The following is a 26,202-nucleotide window of genomic DNA, read 5'->3' as shown; positions in this document are numbered from 1 at the left end:
GGGTAAAAGAGTTTACCTTTAAGACCGCAAACATTTAAAAATGCACATTTGATATCTATCTTTGATAGACTTGATATACCCAAGTTTTGAGTTTTATTTGAAAATGCTGTGGAATCATCATTACGGTTGTCCTTTGAATACTCCTTGTACTCCTAAATGGTAATTGATGATGGCATTTTGAGTCACCGGTGAAATTCTCTGCTGGTTTATCCAAAGATTCTGCAGGTCCTTTCTTTGGCTGTGTTTCTATAAGTTCTACAGGTTCTTTCGCCAATATAGTTTCACAACCATTTTCTCCAGTATAATAATAATAATAATAATAATGAGGACTTTGTATAGCACCTAATCTTTAGAAGCTCTAAGCACTTTACAACATTAGACAACACCTATAACATAAAAAAACACATATATAATGATATTATTACAAAAAAAACCACCATGAAATTAGAAAACAAAAAATGCTGGAAATATTTAAGGTAGAGAACATTATTAGGTTTTTAAGTTTTGTTCTTGCAGTTGAAATAATTGAGTTTTAAGAGCAGTCTTGAATGGGATCACTGTGTCTTTGTGTCTAAGTTCAGTGGGCAATTCATTCCACATTGCTGGGCCCTGGTATGCAAAAGAATGTTGTCCATATGACTTTGTTTTCATACTTGGAATAATGAGTATACGATTGTCAGAAGAGGAGCGTAAGTATCTTGCTGGTGTGTACAAATGGGTGAGGTCGGTTAGGTATGTTGGACTGGAGTTTGTCAGTGAAACAAAGCACAGAGAACAAATTTTGTGTTTGATTCTGGATCAAATGGATAGCCAGTGTATGGTACAGAGCAGCAGGGAGGTGTGCTCTGATCTTGGTACTCTAAGTATGATCTGAGCAGCTGTGTTTTGAACTTTTTGAAGTAGATTTTGAGATGAACCAGACAGAATTGAGTGATAATGGTTTCATCTGCTGCAAGTCATCTATGCATCTGTTTAATCCACTAGTTAGTTTGGAATGTACTCATGAGAAGTAAGTCACATATGATTGTCATATAACTGACATTGATATCAACTTTTGTACAGAGAAGACACTAGCATGTTTATTTACACATTTACTGATTTTGTAGAAGTTTACAGGTAATAAATTAAACTAAGCTGCGTATATGTGCATGCACTGCAGCCTGAATAATAATTCAGATTTCTTGTCCAACTTGCTTTTGGCTTTTAGGAACATATATATGTAAAAGCAAGTGAGCAATCTTAGGCCAACTGGGTCTTCTTGTTGATATTGTTATTGTTGTTCTTCTTCTTATTATTCCAGTGCGAGTTTTTGGCCAGGAATGAATGCCATTTTGGGCCCAACTGGCAGTGGAAAATCTTCGTAAGTAAATATGTATTAAAAAAAAGTTACAACAATCTAGAGTTCCAAAAGTTACAGTGTATCTAGGGGCAGATTACTCTAGTTATCCATGAATAAATGTGACTAACAAAGTAGGTCCAGTTCCTCTAGCACATAATACAGTGCAAGATCTAGGTCTGACATGTTTTTCAAAGGTATGTGTTCAATATGCAAGTTGAGATAATTAGTAATAAGATAGTGCTTCCTTGAAAAACATCTTTTCCTCAATTTGATCAAGTATACTTTAACAATTTCATGCATACATATTATTTGCATTCACATTAATTTTATGCCTGTCAACCACCGCTCCGGTGGCCTAGTGGTTAGAGCGTCCGCCTCAGATATGGGAGGATGTGAGTTCGATCCCTAGCTGAGTCATACCAAAGACTTTCAGAAATGGTTCTAGCAGCTGCCTCACTTGTTGCTCAGCATTAGGAGGTTAGTGTTAGGTAGTGATGGGAATCGGTCAGAAATTCATAATCGATAATCGGTTCCACTTAACCAACTGATAATCGATTATGATCGGTTACTAAGAGCAAATTTTAATTTTTGTTTGTTATTCAGTTATATCATTATATCTTTGATCAATAGTTCAAGATGTTAGTAAATGTACTGGAGTAATCTCTTTTAATGACATGTATACTTTAACCTTATAATAATATTATATTTTTGTCTATTGTGTTGTGTTAGTTTTGTTCTACATCTTTGTTAAATGAAAGCAACTTTTTATGGCTGATAGGTCATATGCAACTGAAATACTGCTACAATCCCCCAAAATCCTTTCATTCGTATGTGATGTGTCTATAATTTTAAGTGTAGAAGGATATGGTTTTCTTGTTTGTCATTGTTTACAAATACTACAAATAATGTTGCATTTAAAACTGAAACAAATCATCAAAATGTGTTTAAATTTATTAACTCAACTATTTAACAACTTGATCAAGTAATAATGGCTATATGTTCCTAATTATGAAATTTTGCATCTATGAAATATCATATAGTTTTATATTTGTAGTTGTGAAGGGAATTAATAAATTTCAGGTCAACTTTAGTTGCTGGGAGTTTTACTAACCTTTGTGCTTTACATACAACTAAAAAGTAGTCTCCCTTTGCGTGCAACTAAAAAGTAATCTCCCTTTACACATAATCGATTATGGAGTTTCACAGTTGATTATCTTATTGGTTCGCTCAACCAACTGATGATCGATTATAATCGATAATCGGAACAACACTAGTGTTAGGACTGGTCGGCCTGGTGTCAGGATAACGTGACTGGGTGGGATGTCATGCTACATGCCTGTGTCATGATGCCCCAGTGCTAGACATCACTATAAACTGTCACACTGCAGACATCTTAGCGATATGACTGAAACATTGTTAACATTAAAAATCCAAATTACACACACACACACACACACACACACACACACACACACACATACATATGCCAGTCAGCCATGTCATATTGTTCATTCCAAACACAGAATAACTGGTGTCTAACAGGTGCCATGAATCGAACTTATTTGCACCAAAGATGAAAACTAAGGGTGGCTGGCACAAGGACATTGCGTAGAATGAACCCTGCATTTTGTGACAATCATTCTGATTTATTACCTTCCATTCTGAAAAGTTGATTTTGGTAATTCTAGATTTTAATTTTTGGTACATTTGATATTTTATGAGAAAAAATTAAAAAGAGAATGACTTTTCAAGAGGGATTCCTTATTTTTGGTATCAGTCACCTTTTTATTTTTGGTATCAGTCACCTTTACAGATTTTTTTAAGGTATTCAGGGATATTGTAATAACCTCCATATGTCCAACCAACCACTTGGCCATAATCCCATGTACCAGCCAGCCATCTGGCCTCTTCTCCTTGAGCAGTGGCAGTGAGTTAAAAGGTCTATTTATAGAAATTTTAATTAACAGTGGAAGGGTTTTTTCCACAGGATTTTAATACTGTTAGTCCTGTTAAATCCTTACACACTATTTATGTAGTACTTTCCCCTCCAAAAAAACCCAAAAGACTTCCTGACTTTTCCTTAATTTATTTGAGTCCAGGATTCATCCGATGGGATCAGAAGGAGTGGTGTTTCCAATTATTTCTTTATAAAGCTTTATATAGCTCCTGAATGTAGAATAGACATTATGCACCCTCTTGCATTTTATATGTGGCAACTGATTGAGCCAAGGGTCAGGTCGCCTCAGTAGTTAGTGTGCCTGACATGTGTCCAGAAGGGTTTGGGTTTGAATTCTGTCAAATCAGCGTAGGTCACTCTGTTTTCTTCTGTTTGCCCGAACACTAAATAACCTAACTGTTGCAGTAGATCCCTGTATTAACTTATCATTTGACCAGAGTTTGGATAATCACGTCTTTACTGATACATACAATAAAATGTAAATTAACCGGATGTAGATCATACAGATTATTCACTCTTATGGACTCCATGGCATACCCAGAAAATTAGTATCCCCAAGGGATTAATCTCTCTTATCCAAGAGGATTGTTTGATTTACATTATCAAGTTAACCAAATACTTGGATAATCTAGCTTTGGATAATGGAAGGTTCCTTGTATACTGGTATGTGAAATTTTGTTTGCATTCTCCTTCAAGCTTACTGGATGTGCTTGCTGGCAGAAAAAACCCAAATGGACTAAGTGGTACCCTATTACTTGATGGCTGTCCACTCCCCGAAAACTTCAAGTGCATGGTGGGATATGTGGTTCAGGTTAGTTCAAAATTACATCCTTTTTTTTGGTTATACATATTTACCACAGCTTCAATTTTAGTTCATATTCAGCATCAGCTGCTCGTTTCTATCAAAGTGACTGAAAATGTGTCATAAATAGGAGTATTAAGTTGTCATTAGAAAGATGTTTTTTTTTAAAGTATTGGTGAGTATGTATACTGTTTAAAGAAGTACAACTATAATGGATTTTGTTGGAAACCAGCACAAGACATAGTGAGAGGGAAAGTACATTTTTACTTAAATGATAAAGTGGAGAATGGAAACAATAGAATCAGAAGCTATGGATTTAGTAATAATAATAATAATAATAATACATGTAATAATAAAGACTTTATTTTCAGATGGTGTCTTATTTAGTAAAAATTGGGAAACTAATCTACCTTGAGTCCCTCTTATGTACAAATAAATTACAAGCTAATAATATGTTCACACACACGCACATTCCTTTAAAAAAAATTAATTATTGAAAGTTTTAAAAGACCTGTGTGTGATAGTTTTATGAACATTCTTTTCTCCTACGTTGTTATTTTTTCTTTTGAGAAAAATTGCAAATTGATTTCTTAAATCAATTTTTGGAACAGAAATTCTTGAAACATTTTCTTTAGTATTTGTGTATATATGGTCTATAAGTGAGTTTTGAATTGGATGTTACCCAAATGGGTTCATTAACGAATTGCAAAGTCCCAAAAGGTTCAACCAAATCCTACCAATGTTTCTATATTTGTTCATTTAGGAGGTCCATATTTATGTCACCTAATGTGTAAAATTCTTTCTCTTCATTTATAATTTGTTTCTATTTGAAATTCAAAATCTTCATTTGAGTCAACATATGAGAATTGATGACTATTCATCAAACCCACTTTTTCTGGGGTGATCTGAATCCATATTGATTCAGCATTCTTTGATTCAAGATCCATTCTTCTTTTGTAAACTTGTAACATTTTTTTTACATTTGCTAGGAGTCCTCCTGCCTTCCTGTCTCGGCAAATGGGTATGAATGTAGAGAAAATTTTCAGTTTGACTTCAGTCAGTTTTGTTTCTGAGATGCCAAGAAGATGTACATTGTTATCTGGAGAAGTTAACACGAGTTTAACCAGATCCATTTTCCCTCTGATGCCTTGAATATTTATATGATCTGTATTGACATCTTTCCCTGAAATTTCTAAATTCATAACTTTAACATGACCAGGATTGCTTGAACTATTTTGGGCATTCAAGGAGACATAATTATTGTTACAGACATTTATATTATTTGTTTTGTTTCTGCTTGCATTTAATTGTTTGTATTACTGTTATTTTTGTCATTTCTGCTCTTTCTTAGTCCTGTTTAATGTACAGTATTTACAGTCTGCTTATTCCTGGTATAAATCTTGGTTTTGTTGTCTTCTTTACTGCAAGAGGAATAATTACATCTACGCCTAGATTTGCTGCATTCACAATATGCAGAAGTTAAGATGCTGAATTTGTTTATATTAGTGGGATCTGGATTTACCAGACATCCTTTGGGATTTATCAGTTGACAAGAGTCTGGGATAAAGCTTTTTGCCCCAGTGATGGCAGCAACAGTAATGGCATCATTGCCTGTGTCCTGTTGACCAGAGTTGTGATCTTTGGCTTTGTGGTCTATCTTAGCAACTAATTCCATACCCTTATTCCTACAATCAGCAACAGTATGGTTTATTTCACCAGACAGATTACATCTTTGATTTGTCCTTAAATGCCCATAATATTGGAGCTATTTACCTTTGTTCACAATGTTTTGATTTTGTTGTGTGTTTCTTATTTTTCTTATGAAATGAAATCACTGTAATTATTCACAATTCTGATGACTTCTTTATGTTTTTGACAAGTCATTCTAGTTCTTCATATGAAAGGTGAATTAGGTCATATTTACCATAAAGTCTCTAGTCCATCTTTGGTAATGAAATCCTGGTAGTTGTAGACCAGTTTACAGTTCTATTATTTTGCTAATCTTCTTTTGGATTCATTTGTATCCCAAACATCTCTATCTTCTTGTGGTGCCAGTTTACACAGTACTATATCACATCTTGGATTTTGAGTATATGTATGTCTCAAAATTTGTTGATATATTTCTTTGGTCAGTTCCAAATCATGATCTCTTTGTGCCACATTATTTCCTCCAGCATATATGACAGCGGTGGAAAAGTTTCTATTATACAACTTAATCTCAGCATGTATTTGTACAGTGGCACTGTACAGCTTAATATCAGCATGTATTGTTTATACAGTGGCACTGTACAGCTTAATATCAGCATGTATTGTTTGTACAGTGGTACTCTACAGCTTAATATCAGCATGTATTGTTTGTACAGTGGCACTGTACAGCTTAATATCAGCATGTATGGTTTGTACAGTGGCACTGTACAGCTTAATATCAGCATATATTGTTTGTATAGTGGCACTGTACAGCTTAATATAAGCATGTATTGTTTGTACAGTTGCACTGTACAGCTTAATCTCAGCATATATTGTTTGTACAGTGGCACCTGATACTGCACAGTTTTGGACATTCTGTTTCAGTCCTCTGATATTAACTCCATGTAGAATGAAGCAGTCCATTGTAAGTACATTGTTCTTTGGTGACAGCTTGAGGTTCTACCTTGCCTGTAAATGAGATAGATTGTGGTGGATGTTTGGACAGACTCTCAGTATTGTTTCCACTGGTATAGGGCACATCTTACATGACTATAACTGGACCTTGTTTTCCTTTTGAAGTGTGAATTTAATTTTCTCTCCAACCAATTTCTCAAATTGTTTTTGAATTTTGTCCACTTGTTCTTGAAGTCGATTGTTGATATTCATGAATAGGTTAGTATCACAGCCGACTGATACTGTTTTGTCTGGAACAGGATTTATTGAGGTACTTCATTTTGGTACTTGGCATTCCTGAATCCCATTGTAGGTAATTGGTCCCAGCTGGTTGTCATGGTTAACGTCAGTAATGCACCTTTCAAACCCAGTATGGCTGATTAATTCCATATGATTTTCAGGTATTGATCCCATCCTGATTTTCATGTATTGATCCCATCTGATTTCAGGTATAGTATCATAGGACAAAGGTATCTCTGACACTGTAGTATCATTTTTTGAGCTATGATCTAAAATCATCTAGGTATCTCTGGCATTGTAGTACAGTTTGTTGAGCTATGATCAAAAATTAAACTGGATGCCATTCTGAAAAAGATTTTTTTCTCCAAAGTTTAGTGTCTTGCCCAATTAGTTTCTACTGACTTTTCTTTTTCAGTACAGCATAGAATACATTTTAGACCATTAATTCATGTTGATAAAATAAATCTGTCTTGGATTTTGTCATTTGTTTTGAATTCTTGCATCATTTGTTTTGAATTCCTGCACTATCAGTTCTAACAATTGTTTGTAGAAACATAATGATGTGAATGTTTTCAAAATCTGTGAAGAATATTTCTCTTTCGCTGTGTAGATTGTTCCTTCTAATGGATCATTTATAGCTGAGTCTAAATCTCTAGCAAAGAATCCTTCAAAAGATGAGCTAGTTCTAAAATCACTTGTGTCCAGGCTAGAATCAGATGATGACACTGAGATGATTTTTATGCTCCATATTAAACACATTATTCTCAGGAAATAAAATAAAAACTCTAGACAAATATCATAACAAAAAATATTAGATATATTTTTTTGGGAAGTACTTATATTTAGTTGCATTGGGTATCCTGCCCTTTTTTTAAAAAATATGCAGTTGCCAGTGGTCAGCTATTTTGGTCCTCCATCATGCAAAAATTCCTGCAAAAGAATAATTCTATTATAAATACAGAAAATTCCAGATCCTTTTAGGGAGAAACTGTTCAAACATGAACATATTCACTTGAAAAGTATTATTTGGATGACAAATTCACCATTTTGCACAATATGTAATATGTACAAAATTTGCAGAGCCTTATTGGCTCACATCCATTTGGTCAGCCATCTTGGATAAATGTATCTTTCTTTTACTACAGGATGACGTAGTTGTTGGGACGTTGACGGTGAGAGAGAATTTCCAGTTTTCTGCTGCTTTACGATTGCCATCCACTGTGTCCAAGAGTGAGAGAGAGAAGAGAATAGAACAGGTGATACAAGAACTTGGACTTCAACATTGTGCAGATACCAAGGTGAGGCCTTGTTCACACACACACTTAAACATGATTAGGGTTTGTCTTAATTTCCAAGTTAATTATTCCATTGTAACTTGTTTGGTTGTTTTTGTGGTTAGTTTTTTATCTTCTTAAAGATATTTTTAGAACTAGAATGTTGCAGTAATCAACACTGTAACCTTGATTTTTGCAACCATTTTCTACAGGTCCCAGCAATACAGCTGTTTGTGACCAGGAAGATGATCCAAATTCCAAAAACATCTGTACATATAAAAACATGCTAACATATTCAGCAGTGTCTGGTCTTTGTCTGTAAAACTTTGAGAGGGAATTAAGTACATTGGTGTATTTGTGTATTCTCATTGGTCTTTTGCATATGTTTTTCATCCAAGAACTTGTACCAGACATACAGATTATACATACCACTTGAAAACAATATTTGGTTTTTACATATTTTCATTCAAGGGCAAGCAGGAAGTTTCCTTTGATGAGTGGGCCCACCAGTTTTAGGGAGTAAAATAATAATTGGGAAAGAAATTTTCGGATGTAATTATTGGTGAAATTGGGGCAGTCAGCACTTTCAACCTGAAGTGCATTTGCATTTTTACTTGTTCCTTTCCACTCATCAGGATTATTCTGCAAGTCAGGGCTCAGGATTGGCAAGATTTACTTGCCCCTGTTCAAATTATAGTCAACACAGTGCATTTATCCACTACACTGCTTACACTTTTACTAAAGAACCACAGGTACATCATGCAAGCTTGATACTAAAATGAAAATAGTATGTTTTGATACATGGCTTGAGCCTCATTTTAATGTGTAATAAGAGATAAGGTTTATAGCTCAAGAAATTACAGTTGCACACATAGCCCTTGATTTCTTAGTGGTATTCAAGTTTACATTGTAACATTTCAGTAACCAGAGTGTCACAAGTTTCCTTATCAGTGCATTATCACACATAATTATGAGTTAGATATGGGAGAAGTTTAGAGATAGGGAATATCTAAGTGTTTTGATTTGCATATGGTCAGATATTGTTAAGCTTTGCCCAGATCACCAATATTTTCAAGACTTGACAACTTTATGAATACAATGTCAGAGCAAAGTAAATATGCCAGCAAATGTTTATATAAGTTTATAATTACTTTTCACAAGGCAGATTATAGTAACTTGAATCTGAAAGAATTCAGCCTGTCTCAGTTTCTCCAACATTCATACTAAATGATCCAGTTTGGTGAAACCTCCATTTTAGAGAGAGACACATGGGCACCATAAAAAGGAACATTACTGGTTGGCAAAAAACTAGAACATTATCTCAGCTAGATTTCAACCAATCAGGTGTTGGTTTAACATCATCTGCTTTATTAATAGATTACAGCTACATGTGTTGTGTGAATGTGAATGTGACTTTTTCTTTTGAAAAGTTATTACAAGCAAATAGAATTATCTGCTGGCATCTTCCCTTTGGCATGACACTGTATCAATATAGCTTCAGTCTAGAAGGTATCAGAGACCGGGTGAAAGTGAAACATTGACTGACCCGATGAAAATCACAATTTTTTTTGCATTCTCTGTCTCTTAACTTATAAGAGGTCTGACTCTTAAATACATGTAATAGCTGAATCTTTCTTCACATAAAAAATGATGCCAAAATTATTGAAATGTGTCACTGTAATGCAAACAACATTTTCAAATGAAGGGCTACATGTGGAAATGAACTGCTCCAGTGGGCTAGTGGTTAGAGCATCCGCCTCAGATGCTGGAGGTCGTGGGTTCGATCCCTGGCCGAGTCATACCAAAGACTTACAAAAATGGTACTAACAGCTGCCTCACTTGGCGCTCAGCATTAGGAGGTTAGTGTTAGGACTGGTTGGCTTGGATAATGTGACTGGGTGGGACATCATGCTTTATGTCTGTGGCATGATGCCCCAGTGCTAGACATCACTATAAACTGCCACACTGCAGACATCATAGCGATATAACTAAAAATTTGTTAAAGCTACATTAAAAATACAAATCACACACACACACACACACACATGTGGAAATGCAAGATAATATCTTTATATTTGCCCATTTTAGTATCAAGTTTACATCAGGTTCCAGTGTGAAAAAAATAGAAGTTGTTTTTGTTGCAATATGTTCTAGATTGACAACAAATAGGTATTTTGGCTATAACTTATTGATAGCTGATACACATCAAAATTAAATCATGTTGAACTTTACACTTGTTAAGGGTAGAAAATGCACTCAGATTTATTCTCAAGGTGTGATTCTGAGACTACTTGGCCAGATGATTAATTAGTAAAATTTTACCTGACCCAGCCAGATTTTACCTGGTCTGGATGAGTGCTTTTCCTGAGCCCGGGTAAGCCCCTCAAAATGTCAGGACATCCACTATTCAGCTCATCCTGATAGCTTTTGTGTGATCTGAAAGATTCTGGTTTAAGAATTTTCTCTAGCTGTTGATATGGCAGCCCAGGACATTTCCTTCGAGATGACCTTTCTCAGCATAGGGACTCCCTTCTACACAACAGCCCACATAATTACCATGTAGCAGCCCAGGACATTTCCTTAGAGTTGACCTTACTCAGCATAGGGACTCCCTTCTAAACAACAGCTCACAGAATCACCATCTTCACACCTCTCAGTTTCGAGTGATCTGTCTGCCAGGAAAAGTTTTCAAGCAAAGTTGCTGAATGCATCATTCAAATCAAGTGATACTCCACATACAAGGTCTAAGATGCAAAGAGGAGAATTTTTTCAATATGTGCTACAGAAAATGTGTTAATTTTAGCTGTCCCTCTTTGAGTTGAGTGGTTGATTTTGTTCTTCCTTTTTGAATAGGAACATGCTCAGTTTCTGCTTTCAAGTGCTATAGGGCAGTGAAATTTAATGCACTGAAGTTTTCTAAATTCCCTGTCATGGGTTGGAAATCTCACAACACCAACCTCACAAGGTATCTTGACTAGAGATGACCTTTCTCAGCATAGGGACTCCCTTCTACACAACAGCCCGCAGAATCACCATGTAGCAGCCCAGGACATTTCCTTAGAGTTGACTTTTCTCAGCATAGAGACTCCCTTCTACACAACAGCCCACATAATCACCATCTTCACACCTGTCAGTTTTGAGTGATCTCTCTGCCAGGAAAAGTTTGCAAGCTGCATCATTCAAATCAAGTGATACTCCACATACAAGGTCTAAGATGCAAAGAGGAGAATTTTTTCAATATGTGCTACAGAAAATGTGTTAATTTTAGCTGTCCCTCTTTGAGTTGAGTGGTTGATTTTGTTCTTCCTTTTTGAATAGGAACATGCTCAGTTTCTGCTTTCAAGTGCTATAGGGCAGTGAAATTTAATGCACTGAAGTTTTCTAAATTCCCTGTCATGGGTTGGAAATCTCACAACACCAACCTCACAAGGTATCTTGACTAGAGATGACCTTTCTCAGCATAGGGACTCCCTTCTACACAACAGCCCGCAGAATCACCATGTAGCAGCCCAGGACATTTCCTTAGAGTTGACTTTTCTCAGCATAGGGACTCCCTTCTACACAACAGCCCACATAATCACCATCTTCACACCTGTCAGTTTTGAGTGATCTCTCTGCCAGGAAAAGTTTGCAAGCTGCATCATTCAAATCAAGTGATACTCCACATACAAGGTCTAAGATGCAAAGAGGAGAATTTTTTCAATATGTGCTACAGAAAATGTGTTAATTTTAGCTGTCCCTCTTTGAGTTGAGTGGTTGATTTTGTTCTTCCTTTTTGAATAGGAACATGCTCAGTTTCTGCTTTCAAGTGCTATAGGGCAGTGAAATTTAATGCACTGAAGTTTTCTAAATTCCCTGTCATGGGTTGGAAATCTCACAACACCAACCTCACAAGGTATCTTGACTAGAGATGACCTTTCTCAGCATAGGGACTCCCTTCTACACAACAGCCCGCAGAATCACCATGTAGCAGCCCAGGACATTTCCTTAGAGTTGACTTTTCTCAGCATAGGGACTCCCTTCTACACAACAGCCCACATAATCACCATCTTCACACCTGTCAGTTTTGAGTGATCTCTCTGCCAGGAAAAGTTTGCAAGCTGCATCATTCAAATCAAGTGATACTCCACATACAAGGTCTAAGATGCAAAGAGGAGAATTTTTTTCAATATGTGCTACAGAAAATGTGTTAATCTTAGCTGTCCCTCTTTGAGATGAGTGGTTGATTTTGTGCTTCCTTTTTGAATAAGAACCTGCTCAGTTTCTGCTGTCAAGTGCTATAGGGCAGTGAAATTTAACACAATGAAGTTTTCTAAATTCCCTGCCATGGGTTGGAATTCTCACAACACCAACCTCACAAGGTATCTTGAGCTGCAGGACTGGTGTCTTGCTCACTTGTACCAAAATGGAACCTTTCATGTGTCTTATGGTCTTTCACTAAGAAAAAAATCTGTAATCCTTTGCATCAAGCTTCCTACAAGAATCATCAAGACCATTTTCTTGCTTACCTTAGCACCAGTAAGATCTAAGAGTGAGCTTCATGCCCTGTCTATTCAACAAGGTAGCCTAACATTCAGTGGCAATTATGAGTTATTATCTCCCTTTGCAATTCAGGTTTCTTAGCGCACAATCAACCACCTTCAATTTCTCCACTCCTTATAAATATCTTCAATTGTATATCTGCTAGCTAAGGGATGATCAAGATCAACAATTATGCCCATTAGATATGAAGATGCTTATTGGATGCTTCTAATAGGAAATGAATGGTAAGAAGCACCTTTTACTGCCTTAAAGGGTTCTGTTGACATTTTGCTATCAACTGTCTCAAGGTTGATTGTACAAATGATCTAAGCTGATTGTACAAATGATCTAGGCTGATTGTACAAAGTAATCAAGAAAACTTGTAACATATTTCATTCAAGAGGATTAATGCTTACAGGGTCCAAGCCATTGCAATATGTTAGGCCTATCTGATTCATTCTTCATTGGAGAATGCTACAACTACATTTTAATGGAACGAAATTGTTTTAATGCACATTAATATATTTTCCAATAAAACAGTTTTATTCCACAAATTAAAGACCAATAGATAGAGCAAATCATTCGTTTGTGCTTTGAAATTGTGTTGGTCATTCATTGTGTTATTAAGTGAAAGTTGACCATATAATGTTTTATCTCACTCTCTCATATTTAAGACAAATACAGTAGTCATAATTGGTTTGGCAGAATACACCAGACTCTTTGTATTGCGTGTTGTTCAGTTTCCTGTAGACTGATAGATTTATATTCATGATACTTCATGTGAGGGTTTATCTTTTATGTGAGTACATGTACCAATAAAAAGTAAACATTAGATATAATGATCTGCTTTTCTTACTAACACTGGCTATGCCAAGTGTTGGGATTATGTATTATATAGGTGAAGCAGGCAAACCATCATTCAGCAGAATTTCCTTTTGATTTATTTTCAGCACAGACCTTTACATTTTTAATTTTGAATTTATGTTTTGTGTTATATTTAACTCAAGTCTTCTTTGGTACTTTTTTATAGTACCAGTCCTATTTTTGTAAATCAAATACTTTGTGTATCACCCTGAATATATTTTCCTATCAGGTTGGTAATGAGTTTATTCGAGGAATCTCAGGTGGAGAGAGGAAAAGGACAAACATTGGAATGGAACTGATCATCTCACCCCCAGTTTTGTTCCTGGATGAACCAACCACAGGGCTTGATGCCAATACTGCTAATTCTGTCTCCAGGATACTCAAGAGGTGTGTGCATACCTACCTATATGTCTGACTATTCTTCAGTCAATATCTTTTTTATTTGTGTCGCTATTTTAAAAAACATTTCTTAATTTTGTTCCGCCTGTTCTAGGTGTCTATTCATTTGTCTTATTCATCAAGACTACCATCTTTGGGCTCATAAATTTGATATTGATTTTAATACTGTTCTTTTACATCACTCTCTGCCTTCATATAAAATCAGTTCAGTGACACATTACAAATGGGTAGTTTTGAAAGTATAAATAACTTAGTAAGTGTTTGTTACCACATTCTTCATCCATGATGTAGATTAAGAAACAGCTTGATAAAGAGGTCAAATTACATGTTTTGATGTAACATTTAATCTTGATTCCTTCCACATCCCAGATATCTGATTTGTTTCAAATTTTTGAAAAATGCATTTTGAAACTGCATATCTTGAATTTTGAAGGGTTATTCAATAATATATATTATTCTAGTTTTGTCTCAATGAAAGATCAGTTTCTAGTCTGAATTTGTAGATCCTGGTGTCATAAAAATTGTTCAGGTGGTTCATGAACTTCATAGTTAACAATATTGTTATCAATTTTTATAAAGGTCATTTGTTTCAAGGTAGTTCTCAACATATGAGATACAGGAGTTTGCTTGGTGTTTACATTGGAGATCAAAATAATTTAAACAAGGTTCAAAGATTTCAAATGTTGTGGTCAAGGACTGTCATCCTGGAAAAAATTGGAGTCCCAGGTATGAGCAAATCTGAGTCCCAATTCTAAAATTTGGATCACCATAAAATATTATTTAGCTATGAAATGTTATAGTGGTATAAATATAAATTTGTACTGCACATGAGCAATCACTATACTGTTATCGTTTTTATCCCATCCATTTAATAAATAAATGAATGCACAAATGGCATCAAATGAACAGAGACCCAAATTTTAAACAAATAGCTAAAAGTGAAACATTTGCTATCAGAGTTAGAATTGACTTGCTTTTCTCCAAAATCACACTTAGTATGAATTTGTTGTGTAAAATTAAATACAATGATGTTAAAAATCAAGTTTGTACCGATTCTTTTCTTCTCAATATGGCTTCTCCCATTCAGAAAACCAAAAGTCATGTATTGCTATCATGAATATTGAATTATTTTCATCCTTTAAAAAAGAAACTAAACATTTGAATAAGCCAGAAGTAATTATAATGTCATTCATCAAGAAATATTTCTCAGATCTTTATTTCACTTGGCCACAAAGCTAAGTCAGCTTTTTAGTATGGTCATTAATGCATTATCATCCATTGTGCATTGTCCATTCACAATTGCTATTTGTGACTTCCTTTCAAAAACAACTTGACCATTTTGTACATGATTTCATAGGGAGTATTCTGGCTGCAGTGCCATTTAATTTTATTCATGGGGTGCTGATAAGTCTGCCATTATGGCCACCATTACTGAACTAGAAATACCTTTAATCAATTCCTCAAAGAGTGCTCAACAGAACTTGACCAAATTTGGAGACAGCATCCTGGCATGCAAGTCTTTCAGATGTTTGAATGATGACAATCCAACATCAAAGGTGGGCATCGTAACTAAAAACAGAAAAACTTAACTCCAGAACTGCTGAATAGAAACTGACAGGAAACAACCAAGTAGAAAGAACTTTAAAATTTATTCAAATCATGTGTATTTGCAAGTAAATATGGCAGTTATTACTAAAATTAGAAAAACTTATAAATGACTTATAAAAAACTGCTACCAGAATTTGACCAAATTTAACCGAAATCCTCCTGCCAAGAATGGCTTTTATATTTTTTAAAAGTGATGCTGATCTGCCATCAGGTATGATTGCTGTTACAACAATTGAAAAACCTAGAAAATGACATCTTCTCAAAAACAAACCAACAAAAGGTGAATGATATGATCCCACATGGGCCTCTTGTCAGTAAATACCATTTTAATTGCATTCTATTATTCCATGTTTTGACTATATAGTGAACAAAAAGGTTTGTAACTAAAGTTGTTTTCTCACTTTAGTGTTACTTTCCAGTCTTTTCTTTGTTTGGGCATTACATTTTATGCTACAGTTTTACCGAAATTTCAACATGTGGATAGAATTGATGAGCATTATGACTCAGAAGAATCTGAATGTTGCAGAGGGAAGTTTAATGCTATTGTTTCCTCAGACTTGCAGACAAGGGTAGAACTATTATCTTCTCCATCCATCAGCCTCGCTATTCCATCTACAGCCAGTTTGATTCAGTGACTCTGCTGTCACTTGGAAATTTGGTGTATCATGGACCATGTGCTGAGGCCCTGGACTTCTTTAACTCAGCAGGTATGTAAATTTATGCTACATCTATTCCTTGCCTATGAACTGACCGTTGTTATTGGGGAATTTAGAATATCACAGGTCATGTGCTGAGGCCCTGGACTTTTTAGTTCAGCAGGTATGTAATCTTATTCTTGATTTATTCCCTGTCTGTGAACTGACTTTGTTGTTATTGAGGAATTTAGTGTATTGTGCTGAGGCCCTGGACTTCTTGAGCTCTACAGGTATCTAATCTAATTTCTTGTGATCGATGTAATCCATGTCTGTGAACTGATGCTATTGTCAGTTTGGACATTGGCAATTAGCTGAGGCCCTGGACTTATTTAACTCTTTAATGTCTGTGTCCTGATTGTGTTGTATTGGGGAATTTAGTGTATCACAGGTAGTGTATCACAGGCCATTTGATGAGGCACTTGACTTCCTTAGCTCAGCAGGTATGTAATCTTGTGCTTCATCTATTTCCTGTCTATTTAATGAATCTACTGTCACTTGGGAATTTAGTGGATCAGAGATCATGTGATTAGGCTCTGGACTTATTTGGCTCTGCTGGTATGCAATCTTGTGCTCTAGCTTTTTCCTGGCTTTGTACTAACTCTTCTGCCACTGGTGAATGTATTGTATCAAAGGCCATGTGATGAGGTCCTGGACTTCATTAGCTTGGCAGGTGTATCCCAATAATCCAACTTAATTAGAAAGATTTGAAGTTTCTAGATATTACATCAATGCCTTAGATGTATTTATGAGATGATATCCCACCTCAGCATGTGTTAAAAATGTGACTTGGGATGTTATTGTCTGTTAACTAAACATATCCCCCTTTTTTCAAACATTTATTAGACTGGTACCCTGATCTTATCATGGAAGAATTGCTATAATTTTAAATGGAAACATGCATGTTTGAAAATGGATTCAGTTACCACAGTCTTGAAAGGTATTGTTGTCCTCAAGAATTCTTATGCTTATCAACAACAAAGGGACACATGAAAATAAATTGCAACATGAGTGATGAATGATTGGAGTTTAAAATCCAGACACCAGCCTATTTATTAAAAGTTCTCAAAAATCATTGTTTTTTTTAATACAAATTTATAAATTCTTGGGACAGTGGCCTCAAAATTGTATTGCTGGAATCATCCTTTCATGAATTAAATCAGAAAGAAGATTTTCTTATAAATATAAATGCTTTGGAGAATTATATAATTAAGAGACCCTAAAACCCCTGTATGTGCTGGACATGTCTGGTGAAGCAATAGCTTTGACTGGTACATAGTTTAAGGAACTGGGCATCAATCATATTAGTTCTAAGATATCATTTTATCAGCTTATATTTGATTTGTTTATCCATTTAACTGCCAGTTAAACACCTGAATGAAATAAAATGCCAAGTTTAATAGGTCTAATTTACAGATTGTTTCTTTTTCAGACAGTCAATTAAGTTGTTGCAGACATGTCTTAATTAAAAAAGATGTTAGTTTTAATTCAGTTTTTTTTGACAATCAGTAAGAGGTGGCTAAGTTTGGTTGGTCACTATGTTTTCCCAATTGTTTAAATACTTCATAACCACAAAACACAAGACACTAAAGCAGCAGCAAATCTGGACAAAGACACTTTAACTGAATGATTGCCCCAGGTTAAGTACTAGACCTTATTAGATCAACTCAATTATGCCATGTGGTTTGTGTTGAGGTAAGCCAGCACATGGCTCATATCAGAAAATGCAAAGCCTTGGCCCATATTTAAAAAAAAAGTTGATAGCTACAACTAACTTTTTATTATCGTCCTCCAGGGCTTATTTAGGGTATTTAGGGACCTGATCAAATAAAACATAGCCATCTTACTTTATGGGAATTACATGTTAATTAAGTGTCACATATTTTGAGGCAGCAAGTCAGCTTGTCATCAATTATTAATTTTTTTAAGAAGTAGAAGGAAATAAAATGTTCTTGGATGAAATCTGTATATTAGTCTTCTAAAAAAAGGTTAATTTTTATAAATAATTAGTTGGAAAGGAAACCAGTTAATCTTGGAAGGACAATACTAACACTAAAGCAGCAGCAAATCTGGAATGAAAATAATTCTTTTTCTGCTACATTTAATAATTTTATGTATCAGTGTTTTCTCTTTTGTCACAACTTTTCATATCTCCTCTGAATGTTTTCATATTAAATTTCACAAATATATGCACACCATATAACTTGCAGAGAAAAATATCAGGCAAGAGCCATTAAAATTTCAGTGTTTTGTGTGTATATGTGTGTGTGTGTGTGTGTTTCAGTCAGTATTACACATGTATTTTGTGTTGTCAAGCAGTGGCTCAAGAATCAATATTTTTTTTTTTTATCCCTTTCTAGGTTTTCCCTGTGAGGAACACAACAATCCACCTGACTTTTTCCTGGATGTGATTAATGGTGATTTGGGAACTGGTGATTTTGAAAAGCATAAAGGTCTGTGAACTTTCAGAATCTTTTGTTCTGTTGTATTATACCTATTTTGATGAATATAGGACTATTTTTACACCTTTCCTTAGCTGTCTCCTTAGTTTGAATTTGGTTATGAAAATTAAAACTACCAGTTAGACAAATAAAAAATCCTTTTGAACAAATATTCAGTTAAATTATACAAAAAAGAAATAGAACAATTCTGAAAGAAAATATCTCTGCAGTGAAACGTGTCTGCAGAGGATGATTAAGGGACCAAACAATAGTGTCTTTTATGGGTAGATGTCCTTTATATAGAGTTTGTAAATGATCCATTTATTAACACAATGTATGCATAAGTCTTGTCCTGTATGAGCAGGTGTCCTTTTATTGCTGGTGTCCTTGTATACTGGTGTTCTCTATATGCGAGTGTCCTTATATGCACATGCCCTATTATGATGAGTTGTTGCTAATATATATAGTTGCCCTTTTGTGAGCTGATATCCTTGTATGCCAGAAGTCCTTCATGAGCAGTGTCACACACAGGTGCCCATTGTATATGTATGCCTTTAAGAGTTGGTTTGATTATATTATGTGCAGGTATCCTTGATGACCTAGTGTCCTCTTTTGAACAGGCAGGTATAATTTTCTGACCTGATGTCTTTATTTGCTGGTGTTCTTGATGAGCAGGTATTCTTTACTTACAAGTGTCCTTACAAGTTGTGTCATATACAGGTACTCATTATATGCAGATGTCTTTATGAGTAGGTGTCCTTTATATACACAAGTCCTTTATGAACAGTATCCATTATTTTGATTTCATGGTATTAAGCTATAAATACACCAAAGTATAAATTTGATGAAGGACTACTATTACTACTACTCTTTCCTTTTCTATCTTTTCTTTCCATTTTTTTAATTGGAAAGGTTCATGTGACAGAAGAATTTCATTGTGATGAATAATTTACTCAGGAAACTAAATTTAAACTAAAAAAACCAACAAAATATGTAAAATATATTTTTAAGTATGTCAGATCAATCAGTGTGTAATGGTAAGTCTTTTACATTTGCACACAAATAAGGAATTAAATTAATTAGCAAATAAAGTTTTAAGAAATTATTAAGTGATAATGTGGGAAATGTGTGTACAGTTTGTGTAACACTTTAATTGATGTATTTTACAGTTGTAATCTTCTTGCAAATAAGGAAAAAGTTATGATTCTGAAAACTGATTGTTTTACTATAATTTTTCTTCAAAGTCCAGTTATCACCATTTGATGTACTGAATTTACATTAATTGCATGTACACACAATTACAGTATTGTTACTACAATTTTGTGTATTTTGAATGATTAAAATTAATACCATTTCACTAAGCATTTAGAATAGTTAAAATATTGTCTCATGAAAACAAGAATTTAGATTGTATAAAATTGCACGAAATGACTAAATTCAGTGTTCTAACTGAGATAACCTTGTATCCAAAATATAATGAACAATCTTTACTGTTTAGAAACATGAAGGGAGAAAGCTGATTTCACTTTATGCATGAATAGTCTTTCTTTGCAATGGCCGTTCATACAGAGTGTAGTTTATTTTCAGGCTGGTATAGTAAGTCAGAAGGTTGATATACCTGGTGTATACAACATTTGCATCTTTTACAATGAATGTATTACTTTGTATTTATGCTTTTTTAACTGGTCATTATTGTGCATGGGATATCAGTCATTCACACTCAATTTTCTACAGTTGTATTGTCCTGTTAACAGCTTCTCCTAAACTACTTAGAGGATTGCCGTGCAACTTTTCATACTCATGCATCCCATGGTTCAGTAACTGTTAAATAAATATGGTTCAACATTCATCTTGAAAATCTTATCACTGATCATCCTGAAATAATGGCCACTAAAACACTTCTTATGATGTCTGGTTGGGGTTTTCACTAAAAAGGTTTTTTATGGTATCTAGTTGGTCCTGAATTAGAATGGTGCCTATCTGAACTCAAATGTGCCTGCAGCGATGAACATATTGAAGATTTTGTCATTACTTCTCCAGAATAGATAGTCATATCAACATGGACTTTTTGCAAAATGTCTTGGTCTCTAGTTTGTCCTAAATGAAAATGGTGTGGATCTCTCATGCAATATGGTTGCCAGAGCAGTTAATTAAAAATCTTAATGTTCAAGAATATTACATATGGTTTCAGCACTCAGCAGTTAAAAAGAAGCAATGGGCTTACCTTGAATTCCTGTACTATCTTTTTAGATGTAGATGTCATTTCCTTGGAGGGACTTGTGTTTGAAAATATATATATCAGAGTGCTCTAATTGCTTGGAGTCCATATAAAAATGAAACAGTGCTGAATTTTTTCCATGGGTAAATGCTTCATATTGAAAGTGCCTTCCATGGGTCCCAATTATGTTTTACTGGAACAGTCCTTAAAGATACAAGATGTTAAATTCTGTAAAGAGGTCCGAGTGGCCGAGTTGTCTGAAGCGCTTTCCATTACGGATCACTTCCATCTCACCTCTGTCTGCGTGGGTTTGAGTCTCGAATTCAGCTAATGTGGGTAAGTGAGAAAGCTTGCCAGTAGCTTCCTGTGGGTCGGTGGTTCTTTCCAGGGTTTTCCCGGGTTCTTCCTCCACCATTAATACGGGCCGCCATGTATAGCCTATCGTGTGATGAAAAATGGCGTTAAACCCAACAACAACAACAAATTCTGTAAAATGTATATAAAATATAAATGTATATAAAATGGCATAAAATACAATGCCAACAAATATAAATCCTTTAAAATGTATGGTCAAACTTTTTCATATAAAGTAAATTCTGCAAAGTCCATAATCCAAATTTCATATTAGTTGAACAGATGATAACATGACTATACATGGACACTTCTTACCATGAAATGATTGCCTAAAATATCATGGCTTTGTGTTCAGCATTAGCATGGCATATAAAACTGGTCCGCTAGATATGAACATTAAGTGACAAACTGTTCTTTTCTGTTACAGAAAACCCTAATCAGATTGAGCCAGCCAAAGGTAAGTGATAATCCTCCATGATGCTACCTATTACAGAGTAAGAACACGAGGATCATGAAACAAACTGACCTAGAAGACATATCGAAGACATTTACCTTACCTGTACATTGTAGCTCTTTGAACACTGAATTGTAAATTGACAAATTTAACCCAGACTTAAAGTAAGACATGTTACATGGTTTCATATAGATCTTTCCATAGTTAGTCTCAAAGTCAAGTTACTTCATGGCATCAAGATTATGTAGATATTCAGTTGTTGCTTCAGTATAAAGTTAGTACAGATTAGTTGTTAATTAGAATGAATGCAAGTCAGTATACAGATTAGTTGTTAATTAGAATGAATGCAAGTCAGAATACAGATTAGTTGTTAATTAGAATGAATGCAAGTCAGAACACAGATTAGTTGTTAATTAGAAGGAATGCAAGTCAGAACACAGATTAGTTGTTAATTAGAATGAATGCAAGTCAGAATACAGATTAGTTGTTAATTAGAAGGAATGCAAGTCAGAATACAGATTAGTTGTTAATTATAAGGAATGCAAGTCAGAACACATTAGTTGTTAATTAGAAGGAATGCAAGTCAGAATACAGATTAGTTGTTAATTAGAAGGAATGCAAGTCAGAATACAGATTAGTTGTTAATTAGAAGGATTGCAAGTCAGAACACATTAGTTGTTAATTAGAAGGAATGCAAGTCAGAACACATTAGTTGTTAATTAGAATGAATGCAAGTCAGAATACAGATTAGTTGTTAATTAGAATGAAAGCAAGTCAGAATACAGATTAGTTGTTAATTAGAAGGAATGCAAGTCAGAATACAGATTAGTTGTTAATTAGAAGGAATGCAAGTCAGAATACAGATTAGTTGTTAATTAGAATGAATGCAAGTCAGAATACAGATTAGTTGTTAATTAGAAGGAATGCAAGTCAGAACACAGATTAGTTGTTAATTAGAAGGAATGCAAGTCAGAACACAGATTAGTTGTTAATTAGAATGAATGCAAGTCAGAATACAGATTAGTTGTTAATTAGAATGAATGCAAGTCAGAAGCTCTTACATAACTGATTCAGTTCACGAATCATTGGATGCTGCTTTAATTCCTACAGCATCAAAGTCATTCAGAAAATGTCAATTGGAATGTGAATGGTTATTACCTAATACTGAAAATGTCAGTTTGAAAGTGAAGGGCTATTATCTAATACTGAAAATGTCAGTTTGAAAGTGAAGGGCTATTATATAATATTGAAAATGTCAGTTTGAAAGTGAAGGGCTATTATATAATACTGAAAGTGTCAGTTTGAAAGTGAAGGGCTATTATCTAATACTGAAAATGTCAGTTTGAAAGTGAAGGGCTATTATATAATACTGAAAATGTCAGTTTGAAAGTAAAGGGCTATTATATAATACTGAAAAAGTCAATGCGAATGTGAAAGGCTATTATCTAATACTGAAAAAAGTCGATGAGAATGTGAAGGGCTATTATCAAATACTGAAAATGATAAGTTAAAACAGTATATCAGCTTTTACATTTCTTTGCTATGTAAAAATGAGTATATCAGTCTATCTGCTACATCATGGATCATTCTGTTAATTCAGTTTTGAATTCATTGAACAGTATATTGTTGTAAATTAGACATATAGAAATAGTGCGTTTTATTGACCATCATGTAGGCATGCTGTGCAGTATATTGCTGTAAATTAGAAATATTATTCTGGGCATATTGACCATCATGTAGGCATGCTGTACAGTATATTGTTGTAAGTTAGAAAAATTATTCTGGGCATATTGACCATCATGTAGGCATGCTGTACAGTATATTGCTGTAAATTAGAAATATTATTCTGGGCATATTGACCATCATGTAGGCATGCTGAACAGTATATTGTTGTAAGTTAGGAAAATTATTGACTGCTCCAGTGGCCTAGTGGTTAAAGCATCTGCCTTGTATGCGGGAGGTCGTGGGTTCGATCCCTGGCCGAGTCATACCAAAGACTTACAAAAATGGTTCTAACAGCTGCCTCGCTTGGCGCTCGGCATAAAGAGGTTAGTGTTAGGACTGGTTGGCCTGGTGTTAGGATAATGTGGTTGGGTGGGACATCATGTTACATGTCTGCAGCATGATGCCCCAGTGCTAGACATTATAAACTGCCACACTGCAGACATCATAGTGATATGATTGAAAAATTGTTAAAGCTATGTTAAAAATACAAATCACACACACAGAGAAATATTATTCTGGGCATTTTGACCATCATGTAGGCATGCTGTACAGTATATTGTTGTACAGTATACATATTATAATGCTGACCATCATGTAGGCATGCTGTACAGTATATTGCTGTAAAGTATACATATTATAATGCTGACCATCATACATCTGTGTGATTTTGGATTTTGAATGTAGCTTTAACAATTTTAGTTATATTGCTAAAATGTCTGCAGTGTGGCAGTTTATAGTGATGTCTAGCACTGAGGCATTATGCCACAGACATGTGGCATCATGTCTCACCCAGTCACATTATCCTGACACCAGGTCTACCAGTCCTAACACTAACCTCTTAATGCTCAGCACCAAGTGAGGCAGCTGCAAGTACCGTTTTTATTAGTCTTTGGTATGATTTGGCTGGAGTTCAAACCTGCGACCTCACTGCATCCAACGCAAACACTCTAACCACTTAGTTCTTTGGAGTGGTCAACCATCATGCAGGCATGCTGTACAGTGTATTGCTCTAAATTAGAAATATTACAGATACTGGGTTTTATTGACCATCATGCAGGCATGCTGTACAGTGTATTGCTCTAAATTAGAAATATTACAGATACTGGGTTTTATTGACCATCATGCAGGCATGCTGTACAGTATATTGCTCTAAATTAGAAATATTACAGATACTGGGTTTTATTGACCATCATGCAGGCATGCTGTACAGTGTATTGCTCTAAATTAGAAATATTACAGATACTGGGTTTTATTGACCATCATGCAGGCATGCTGTACAGTATATTGCTCTAAATTAGAAATATTACAGATACTGGGTTTTATTGACCATCATGCAGGCATGCTGTACAGTGTATTGCTCTAAATTATAAATATTACAGATACTGGGTTTTATTGACCATCATGCAGGCATGCTGTACAGTATATTGCTCTAAATTAGAAATATTACAGATACTGGGTTTTATTGACCATCATGCAGGCATGCTGTACAGTATATTGCTCTAAATGATAAATATTACAGATACTGGGTTTTATTGACCATCATGCAGGCATGCTGTACAGTATATTGCTCTAAATGATAAATATTACAGATACTGGGTTTTATTGACCATCATGCAGGCATGCTGTACAGTATATTGCTCTAAATGATAAATATTACAGATACTGGGTTTTATTGACCATCATGCAGGCATGCTGTACAGTATATTGCTCTAAATTATAAATATTACAGATACTGGGTTTTATTGACCATCATGCAGGCATGCTGTACAGTATATTGCTCTAAATGATAAATATTACAGATACTGGGTTTTATTGACCATCATGCAGGCATGCTGTACAGTATATTGCTCTAAATGATAAATATTACAGATACTGGGTTTTATTGACCATCATGCAGGCATGCTGTACAGTATATTGCTCTAAATGATAAATATTACAGATACTGGGTTTTATTGACCATCATGCAGGCATGCTGTACAGTATATTGCTCTAAATGATAAATATTACAGATACTGGGTTTTATTGACCATCATGGAGGCATGCTGTACAGTATATTGCTCTAAATGATAAATATTACAGATACTGGGTTTTATTGACCATCATGGAGGCATGCTGTACAGTATATTGCTCTAAATTAGAAATATTACAGATACTGGGTTTTATTGACCATCATGCAGGCATGCTATACAGTATATTGCTCTAAATTATAAATATTACAGATACTGGGTTTTATTGACCATAATGCAAACATGCTGTTCAGTGTATTGCTGTAAATGAAAATTATTGTAATCCTGGGCCATACTGACCATCAAGCAGGCATGCTATTTTTGGCTGTGCTTTCTAACATCATTGGTGGTGCCCTTCTGTTTCTCATATATCGCTGTTTCCTCATATTTCTTAGTATTTTATTTTATTAGTGTTATTTTTTTATATTGATATGAAGATTATCCTCGTTATGGTGTCTTTTCTGTCTTTGCTATACGGGGCCACGAGTGGCCGAGTGGTCTAAAGCGTTCTCCGTTACGGATCACTGCCATCTCACCTCTGTCTGTGCCGGTTCGAGTCTCAGATTCAGCCAATGTAGGTACATGTATGTGAGAAAGCATGCCAGTAGCTTCTCGTGGGTCGGTGGTTCTTTCTGGGGTTTTCCCGGGTTCTTCCTCCACCATTAATA

General features: G+C 34.9%; 1 protein-coding gene across 3 annotated transcripts in view; it reads left to right on the top strand.

The window, feature by feature from the left end:
- Positions 1–26,202, top strand: part of LOC149806026 (broad substrate specificity ATP-binding cassette transporter ABCG2-like) — a 111,926-nt gene that overhangs the window by 34,101 nt on the left and 51,623 nt on the right. For all 3 annotated transcript variants that reach the window (XM_089950876.1, XM_089950877.1, XM_089950875.1), the window contains 7 exons: positions 1,301–1,360; positions 3,993–4,107; positions 8,124–8,276; positions 13,867–14,024; positions 16,200–16,351; positions 18,697–18,789; positions 21,777–21,806. In XM_089950876.1, coding sequence (XP_089807002.1) covers positions 1,301–1,360; positions 3,993–4,107; positions 8,124–8,276; positions 13,867–14,024; positions 16,200–16,351; positions 18,697–18,789; positions 21,777–21,806 — 761 coding nt within the window. The remainder of the gene's footprint in view (positions 1–1,300; positions 1,361–3,992; positions 4,108–8,123; positions 8,277–13,866; positions 14,025–16,199; positions 16,352–18,696; positions 18,790–21,776; positions 21,807–26,202) is intronic.

The sequence above is a fragment of the Sinohyriopsis cumingii genome, chromosome 2 (assembly GCF_028554795.1).
Source record: "Sinohyriopsis cumingii isolate HCF-2022 chromosome 2, ASM2855479v2, whole genome shotgun sequence".
In the NCBI taxonomy this organism is placed as follows: Eukaryota; Metazoa; Mollusca; class Bivalvia; order Unionida; family Unionidae; genus Sinohyriopsis; species Sinohyriopsis cumingii.
The sequence above is the reverse complement of the archived record's forward strand: the minus strand, read 5'-3'. Positions and strand labels throughout refer to the sequence as shown.